Genomic DNA, 9,181 nt, shown 5'->3' with positions numbered 1-9,181 from the left:
GATAAAATAAATCAGGAACAACATCTAAATCCCAGCCTGCCTGGGAAACAAGGGCAGGAATTTCTAATTTAAAAAAACCACTTTTGGAAGACTCAGGAATTCCTTGGAAGTCAGGATTTTAAATCTGCTTCCTCTGCTCTGATTTGGTAGGGAAATGGGAACAGGTGAAGTTCCTCCTATCCAGGAATTATCTCAATTTAGTGGCAGTAATGATCCAGAGTAACTCAGGTTTCTCTTGTATTTGACATTAGAAACTCGGAGCACACGTTTTCTGTGGAGCTTTTCAGTGGAGTCAGGAAGTTTCAATGGAATAAAAGAGCCACAACTGTTGGAATTACAAAATTCAACTTGGCAAAAATCAGGAACTTTACTTACAAATCCATGGAGGAGGAGGAGGACACCAGAAACACACTCCAGCTCAAAGCAATGATTTATTGGAAATGGCAGTAAATCAGACTGACAGTCTCTGGTTATGGTCAAGCAATTATCCAGGAGTCAGAGAGAAAAGGGGGAATCTTGGACCGGGATAAGGCCTTCCAGTGGCTTTGCTTCCTAGTGGCTCTCTCCTTTTTTGCCAACTACCTGGAAGAGGGAAAAGAAAATAGGAATAATGTTTCACAGCTCCTGGGCAGGACTCTTTTGGTTCTGGTAAATCCCAGTGCAACTCAGTTCCAGTGAGGGAACCCAGGAGCGTTACGGGAGCACCTGCAGGGATGGGAATCCCTTCCCGGGGTTAGCAGGGATGGGAAACACACACAAACCCTTCTGTTTAGTGTTGAACACAGCAAGGCTATTTTGGGAGGAGTTAGGAGACGGGAACTGCCAGAGAACACTCCAAAATCCAGGTCACACGTCAAGCATTACACCTTAACACACTCCAGAAAACTCAAGTGGGAAAAAAAAACCCTGGATGCTCAGTTTGAGGCTGCTCCTTTCCTCGGCATCCTTTCCACGGGCTTCCCCCAAAATACTGACCTTATAATGCAGCTCAAACCCGTACAATAATCCAGGAATTCACAGATATTCCAAAAAAAGCCCAAACCCCCTCAGTCCTGAATCCATGGACCCACTGGAAGCATTTTTCCTGCTCCTTCCCCTTTTTAATTCCTTGTCAATCCGCAGCAGGGAGGAACTCTCTCCCACTTTCACCTCAAGGAATCCCTAATCAGGGGCATTTCCAACTAGTAATTCAATCTAATGCTCCAAGGCAGGAAAATTCCAACCTGGCAATGTGGGGGAAGAAGAACAAAATCAGATAGAGTCAATTAATCCAGTTAAAAAAATACAGTTAAACTTGTCACAGAGCAAAATTTATCCCTGCTGTGCTTCCAAACTGTGTCCACACACAGATTAGGCAAAGAAATCAGGAAAAGAGAAAGGAAAACCAGAGTTAAAAGATTAGGGATTAGGTGTTAGGAAGTATGGAATACCAAAGAAATGTTCGATACCAGTCGGAGGCAGAGAGGGACAAGTGGCCCATGTGAATTATCTGGAAAACCCAGCACATGGATATGGATATTTTGGCATCTCAGCTCAAACCCCACCCGTTTTCTGCCCATCCCAGCCCACAATCCCACAGGAAATGTTTATTAAACCCCCAGGTAGGTGGGTTTGATTCCCATTAAGATATTACAAAGGAGCCTTGGCAGAGCATCTCCACCAGCCCCACAAAATTAATCTGGGACAGGACTCGTTGGTGTGACCTTAAAATGGCAAGTTTGGGGTAAAAAGGGGGCAAGTGAAGTGTTTAAGGGCTGGTTTGGAGCAGGGAGAGGAGGGAGGGGCTGAGCTGGTGAGAGGGGAGTGCAGGAGGTGCTGGGGCTGTGGGGAGGGCAGGAGCTGAGCACAGGGAGGGAGGGAAGGAGTGCCAGGCCACACCGATCCCATCATTACTTTTTAATTTCTTCTGCCCTTTTAGTTCTTTGGGAATGGGGAGTTAAGCTGGAAAACAAACAGAAGGAGCGTTACAAGAACCAAAGCAGCAGCAAAAGGTGTAAAAATGTTCAGTGCAAACAGGCAGGTCTGAGGAGAACCAAGGAATTTACTCCAGAGGGGGCAAAATATATCCCCCACCCTGTCAGGATTTATCTGTGGCTCTTCCCACTACTCTCCAGGGGCTTAAACAGCAATTTTTTGCCTGGTGTCCCTCTTTTCCACCACTCTAAAGACTTCCCTCCTCCTCAAACTCCACATTTGGGAAGGAAAATAGGAATGTCATGGGTAGTGTTGATGAGGATCCGACTGGGACACATCAGCCATCCCTCATCCAGCCCTGCTCCTCTGTTTGTGAGCACTTCCTTCCCATCCTGGCCTGCCCAGCACAACTCCAGGAGGACTGTGGCCACACACATTGTCTCCTTTCAAACTTCAAAAGCCACAGAAACCAAAAAACATGAGAAGATCACAAAGATTCATAGTTTGGGGAGAAGGGGGAAGGTCTGCAATCTGAATTAAGTTAATTTTAGTCCATTAGAACAACTTTTTAATGACTTTGAGCTGCAGTGAAAGGCAGCAAAGCTTGTTAAACCTATTTATTAACTTATTACCTGCAAAGAAATTCAGTTTTATGTTAAGGTCAAATGTTGCTGTTATAAATTAAGTAGGTGCCAGGTTGGTGTTAGTGCTCTAACCTTCTGAAAGGTTATTTGTAACATCAGTTGTGGTGCTCTCAGTGTTACTGGTCACCTCCCCAGGAGTTTGCAGCAGCATTTCACAAAGGCTGCTAATTTTTAAAGCAGTTGATTTTAAAATAAGACTCTTTACATTAAAAGGTTCAAAAAAGGGAATCCCAAACCCAAGATACAAGTCTCAGCTGTTAAAAAATAACATTGCTGTCGGTGTTTAGAACTTGCCAGCCCCTCAAATTTTCACCTATACATTCTTACCACTGATTCTTACAAAGTTAGTGACCAAAACCTTGTAAAAAGTGGGTTTAGGAGCAGGACTCACTCGTTTGAAGTCGTTCATGTTTGTGGCTTGCACTGGAGTGCCAATAAATGTGAAATATGTGATTCGTGTTGTCTCCTCATCACCATGATTGGACTGGACAAACAACTGAACAGGAAAGAAAGCCAAAAAAAAAGGAGTTAAGCTCTCCATCTCTCACTTAATACATAAAGCATGAGGTGCTCGAGAAAATTACCCAGATTAACACTTTTGTCCCAACTATAAAGGTCTCTAACACTCAGAGGAGCTCCTGTCCCCCTAATTTAAATAATTACATATAGAATGCTGGTGCCTTCCTGGCAGCCTGTTAAAACCCCACCCAGCTGGGATTTTCCCAGCTTCCACTTCCCCCCCGAGGCCACAATGAGGAAGCCAGAGCAGACTGTGAGAAGCCCCAGCCCAGCCTTCCCTGGGATGCCCTTCACCATCAGTGATGTCTGTGCAGCCCCGAGTCACCCGGGGGGTTCCCCCTGAGGGTCCAGCACACTGAGGAGCCCCCAGGGCAGGGCAGGGCACTCACAGTGACACTGTTGACGTTCTGGAACTTGACATAGCGGAGCTGGATGATGCCATCCTCCCTGATGTCCTCGGGGCCCAGCTCCAGGGCCTGGGTGGGCTCGCTGCGCTCCGCCTCCTCGAAGTCCATCGAGCGCGGCAGGTTGATGAAGATCTTGATGTATTTGGGCCCTTGCCCTGGGTTAAAGGAGAGGGGTGGGATTCCATTTGGGTGTTACATCCCAAAATTACACCTAATTATGAATTTTACGTGATTTCATGATGTAAACTGAGCTACTATAAAAAAGGATCGTCTCTCAGTTGCTCTCACCTTAATCCTCGGATTAAATCCAAGAGTCTCTCTGCAGTGCATCAAACATTAATACTTTTGTTTGTGTATCAAACATTAAGAAACACTTCCATTTCTGTATATAACCATAGTAATTATACTTGCATATAGAAGTATAACAATTCCTTATATTTGCACCCCACCCAACACCCAGACCCTCCACTCACCGTTGTCTGGCCCCTGAAGTTTCATAGAGTAAAGCTTGACAGGCTGACTGAAAGCTACAGTGATGAGCAGCTGTGGAGGGAGACAGAACAAAAACTCCAGCATTAAACACTGTTTTCTTCACTTAAAAACCCACTTAGCACACAAAACAGGGATAAGGGAGCTTTGGAGTGAAACTCTGTGGTCACTTCCCTCTACATTTTGGCCCTTTAAATATCAGCGAACGCTTTTCCGACTGGAATTTTTTCGCTTTGTATCCTGATTTTTCTGCTGCAATCCTAGGACGACCCTGGCCCCCCTGCCTGCCTGTGGCTGCCCCCCGTGCCAGACCTGCTCGTCGCAGTCGGACTCCAGGTAGGAGGGGTCCTTGCGCAGGCAGTTCTCGAAGCCGTGCTCGTCGCTCTCGTTGAGACACTCGCACCCGGCCTTGTTGATGAAGGGCAGCAGATCCATCTGGGAACAGGTCATAAACTATTTTTTATTTGATGTATTTTATACCCTTGTCACCTTTGTTGTTCTTTGAAACCTAAAGTGAACACTTTTACTGCCCTTTGGCAAACGTTAGAAAAATAAAATATGAGACGCTTTTACACTTTTTAAAAAAAATGTTTGGAGGGAGGCAGGTTGGGATGGGTGAGAAAAGCAGGGAAAACTTTATGATAAACAGTAAATTAATCATTTTAATGACTAAGGAGATTTTTCACGCTTATTAAACGTGTGCCTGCCAATATTTAATTTTTTTCTGGAAAAGGAAGCCCAGATAAGTGATTTTCTGAGACAGCTTTGCCTAAAATCCTATTATTTGACTTGGAGTGTGTTTAAAAAGGGAAGATTTTTTTGGTATCCAGGCATTCCACCAAAAGCCCTGTGAGATACACACGTATCCTTTGGGGATGTCTGTGTCCTCGCTGTTCCCAGGGTCGTTCTCCAGGTGCTGTTTGATTTTGTCCTCCAAGCCCACGGCATCTGCTCCCTGGTATTGGTCGATCCGCACCTTGTTCCGGAAGAACAGGAACGTGGGGGTTGCTGAGATGTTGTTGGTGGCAGCTGTGCCCTGGGAGGCAGAAACCAGTCCCCATTCATTGTCTGAATGACCCTCAAGTCAGTCACCACTGGTCCCACTCATAATATTGATCTGTGGCATTTTTGCTTTTTCCCCCTCAATAATTACACCAATATTCGGCTGGAAAGGCTCCTTTTAAGTCCCACTGGTGCTAGATCCTATTTCTAAAGTATTATCTTAATAATACAGGCAGCAGGAACTGATAACCTCTCTGTACACTGCTTAAATGAAGGGCAGCACTGCAAGAAAACTTTGCTAAGCAGGGGGTTTGTTCTCCTGACTTGGGAGAATTTCACATTATGGTTATTTGTGATGCCCCAAACATGGCAACAGCCAAAGGACAGCCCTCTTAGCATCCAGCTTGAAGGGTTTGCCTTCAGATTCCCCAGTCTCTTGCTCTTTATCTTCCAACTGAAAGTGGTTTTTTTTCATACCAACCTGGCACTGATGCACATCCACCTCCAAGAACGTTGCCTGGGGGTATTTGTTACTCAGGGCATTGAAGGCTGGAGCTATCCTTAAGCAAGGGCCACATCTGTGAAAACAACACTTGCACTTAATTCCACTTTCATTTTCTTTTTCAGTGCCTGCCCCAAACGGAATCAGCACATTCCTGCTCTTCCTGGTGCAAAAATAACCTCCCTACCTGGCTGCCAGCTGCTGATACAATTAAGGATGAGGAGTTAATTCCCAGCTTCCATGTCACGTGAGGGGCTTCACCTATTCATTAATACTCACTCATATCTGCAACTTAACTGCAGCATTTTTAACTGCTCAGTGAAGTGACATGAAGGAGGGCAAAAGCAGAAAAACCCACTTTTAACAGAAAAATCGTATCATTACTCCCCATCACATCCCATGGAAAAACAGCATTTACATAGGACTTAAATATTTAATGGTGATAATGTATCAAAGCTTCAGGGATCATAAAATTCTTACAACAATAAATCTCATTTATCCCCACATTAATTTACGGGAATAACTGGTGACATTGTTATTAACATGGCCCTGCTTTCTGCTGATTTAACTCCATCACCTCGGCTGAAAATATGTCATTTGTAATTATTCCGTGCCAGCAAAAGTGTGGTAAATGTCCAGCTGCAATTATTCCTGCAAAGGGATATTCTCACTGGGAAAAAAGAAATTAAAATCACCCCCCCCCCAAAAAAAGTAGAAAATTAGCTAAAAAAAACCAGAATTCAGCAGCAGCAACTGGACAATACCGAGGTGCGCCCTGAAGCCCCAAACCCCCCGAGATCATCACCATTCACAGATTAACGTGAATAATTCAGGTTTCTTGGGTCACGAATTCACCCAGATCCCGCCGAGGAGGGGAGGAATCTCCCCCTTTCCCGGGCCAACAGCGCGGGGATACAGCGAACTTTGGGAGGGCAGAGGATGTTTGGAGAAGTTTGGGATGTTTCATTGCTCACAGCAGCTCCCCGGCCCGGGACGGGGTTTAAAGCAGCGCCCGATCCCCTCCCGGACCCGCGGGCTCGGCGGGAAAAGGGGGTTTAATGCAGGAATAGGAACCGCGGCGCTGCCGCTGTGCCCACACCCGTGTGTCACACAGGGCCGGGTACCGGCAATAAATAACACCAACACGGGCTCTGCGGAGCGCGGCGGGAGCGCGGGGCCGCCCCCACTCACCCCCTCATGGTGAACTTCACCACGGCCAGGCGGGAGCCGGCGGCGCTCAGCTCGGGCTGGAACTCGGTGTCGTTCGCGATCACCTTCACGCCCGCCATAGCGGCCCCGGCGGCGGTGCGGCCCCGGCGGCGACACCGGGTGCGATGTGCAGCGTCACGGCGGGCAGGGCGCCCGGCATGCACCGCTGGCGCTGGGCTGGCACGGACACGGGCGCAGGCGCGGCCGCTCCGCCCGCCCGCCGCCCGCCATCGCCATCTTGGGGCGGGCCGGGGCGGCAGCGCCGCCATTTTCGGGCAGGGCAGAGAGATGCGGAAGACGCCATTGTCCGCCATGTTGGGTAGGGGCGGTGCCGCCATCTTGGGGCAGGGAAGAGAGGGGCGGAAGACGCCATTGTCCGCCATGTTGGGTTGGGGCGGCAGCGCCGCCATTTTCCGGCAGGGCAGAGAGGGGCGGGCGATACCGCCGCCGCCATTCCCCGCTCCCTGGGAGCGCTGAGGGGGGCCCGGCGGTTCCCATGATGGCCCGGCGGTTCCCATGGTGGCTCGGCGGCTGCGCTTCGCGGCGATGCGTCCCGGACAAGGATCAGGGAGCCGGTGAGAGGGGGATAGCGGGCAGAGAGGGGCGGAAGACGCCATTGTCCGCCATGTTGGGTAGGGGCGGTGCCGCCATCTTGGGGCAGGGCAGAGAGGGGCGGAAGACGCCATTGTCCGCCATGTTGGGTAGGGGCGGTGCCGCCATCTTGGGGCAGGGCAGAGAGGGCGGGCGATGCCGCCGCCGCCATTCCCCGCTCCCTGGGAACGCTGAGGGCGGCCCGGCGGTTCCCATGGTGACCCGGCGGTTCCCATGGTGACCCGGCGGCTGCGTTTTCCGGCGATGCGTCCCGGACAAGGATCAGGGAGCCGGTGAGAGCGGGACAGCGGGATGGAACGAGGCGGGCACAGCGGGAGCGGCCGGGCGAGCCCCCGGCGGGGATGCTGCGGGGTCCGCCGCGGGCCGGGGGATCTGCGGGACCGGGCGGTGCCGGGACACGGGGATACCGGGAATATATATATATATGGAATATATATATATATATATGGAATATATGTATATATATATGGAATATATGTATATATATGGAATTTTCATATATATGGAATATATATATATGGAATTTATATATATATGGAATATCTATATATATGGAAAATATATATATTATATATATGGAATATCTATATATTGAATATATAGATATATGGAATATATATATTATATATATGGAATATCTATATATATGGAATATAAAAATATATCTATACTGCTTGGGATAACTGTCCTTCCTGACAGTTTGAAACAGGAAAAGCCTTTGTGGGTTTGATGTGTCATCACGTGAAGCACCAGGAAAACCTGGGAGCAGCTTCCAAGGGGTCAATTAACTGCAGTTTGGAGTCCCAGATTATTATTATCTCGTCCTCTGCCTTGCTTTGGAACCTCCTGCATATCCAGGGAAGTGTTTTAATTGTCTTCCCCCCATTAGTCCTTTTTCTCTGTGCCCGAGTGGTAAATAGAAAGTATAATTTCTAATTAAATTTAGAATAATTAGATTTTTATAAAATGCATAAAGAGCCCATTCATAGCTGGTTTATACTACTTAATGCTATTTTGCAGTATTTTGGGGGCAGATTATTTTTGTGTACACCAGTATCCTGATGTTAATTCCTTATTTAATGGCAATAAAAGTGTTTGGGAAGAGCAGCTGGAGTGTGGCAAGTTGTGCCAAGCAGGTTTGGTGCCACGAGAGCAGCTTCCAAAGCCCTTGAGTGTTGGAGAAATGTCCAGGGGAACCGGTTCCCTTTTTGCAGGGAGGCAGTTTGCAAGGACAGAGGGGTTGCTGTGCTCTCCAGCAAAAATAGTCCCCTTGGGATGTGCAGGGTGAGGAAATGTTGGCCACGTGTGGGCTGGAGAAAAGGTGTGTGGGTGCGTGTGTGTGCAGGAAGGGGGTTCTGGTGCCACTTGAGCTGCCAGGGAGCCCAAAAGGGCACAGTTGTGTGAAAAAGGCCAAAGCTCTGTTGGCCTCTGTTGACACCTGCCCCAAAGGAGATGCAAATTTCCCCCCCTTGTCTGCAGGTTTCACAAAGCTCCCAGGAAAGGAAGTTTTAGATTCCAACTCACCTTTATGATAAAGGTTTCCTTGCTCTCTCAGCAGGATGTCGAGTGCCACCGTGTCCCTGAGGTCACCCTTTCTCCTGCTGGGAGAGCACGAGGTGGATGGAAAGGATCCCCAGGCATCTGCAGGCACGAGGGACTTGTTCAACTGGGATTTTCCTCCAGCCTATGGTAAGATGGACTTTCAGGGTCCCACGGGTCAAGGGCCAGCTCTCCTGCTGGAGTTCTTGTGTGCTGGATTGGAACACAAAGAGCAAACCTAAAGTCAGGTCTGTTCTGGAGCGTGTTCCACTTGTGCAAAGCTCCTCAGATCCCCGGAGCAGTCTGGGACACTGGCAAGATCCCCCTGCCTTTATAAATGAGGC

At 48.5% G+C, this 9,181-nt stretch overlaps 1 protein-coding gene across 2 annotated transcripts; it reads right to left on the bottom strand.

Annotated features, from left to right (window-relative positions):
- Nucleotides 1-412: 412 nt before the first annotated feature.
- TXNL1 (thioredoxin like 1) lies at nt 413-6,842 on the bottom strand. 2 transcript variants are annotated; one of them, XM_027708145.1, is made up of 9 exons: nt 6,669-6,842; nt 5,457-5,553; nt 4,836-5,009; nt 4,286-4,408; nt 3,958-4,027; nt 3,467-3,639; nt 2,950-3,054; nt 1,894-1,941; nt 413-582 (listed from the first exon to the last, which is right to left on the bottom strand). In XM_027708145.1, exons 1-8 carry the CDS (start codon nt 6,764-6,766, stop codon nt 1,915-1,917), a joined length of 867 nt encoding a protein of 288 aa, XP_027563946.1. In that variant the 5' UTR covers nt 6,767-6,842; the 3' UTR covers nt 413-582; nt 1,894-1,914. The 2 variants fall into 2 exon arrangements, with proteins under 2 accessions (XP_027563946.1, XP_027563945.1); XM_027708144.1 differs by lacking the exon at nt 1,894-1,941.
- Nucleotides 6,843-9,181: the final 2,339 nt, after the last annotated feature.

Source organism: Neopelma chrysocephalum, unplaced genomic scaffold (genome assembly GCF_003984885.1).
Source record: "Neopelma chrysocephalum unplaced genomic scaffold, ASM398488v2 Primary Assembly neopelma1_95665, whole genome shotgun sequence".
Taxonomy (NCBI): domain Eukaryota; kingdom Metazoa; phylum Chordata; class Aves; order Passeriformes; family Pipridae; genus Neopelma; species Neopelma chrysocephalum.
Note: the sequence above shows the minus strand (reverse complement) of the source record. Positions and strands in the feature narration are given on the sequence as shown.

Excerpts from the sequence above, each read along its gene's own strand:
- TXNL1 (XM_027708144.1), bottom strand. The coding sequence starts at position 6,766 with ATGGCGGGCGTGAAGGTGATCGCGAACGACACCGAGTTCCAGCCCGAG. Across the intron at positions 5,554-6,668 it reads GTGAAGTTCACCATGAGGGG|ATGTGGCCCTTGCTTAAGGA; the intron begins GTGAGTGGGGGC and ends TTGTTTTCACAG. Across the intron at positions 4,409-4,835 it reads CAGACATCCCCAAAGGATAC|ATGGATCTGCTGCCCTTCAT; the intron begins GTGTGTATCTCA and ends ACCTGTTCCCAG.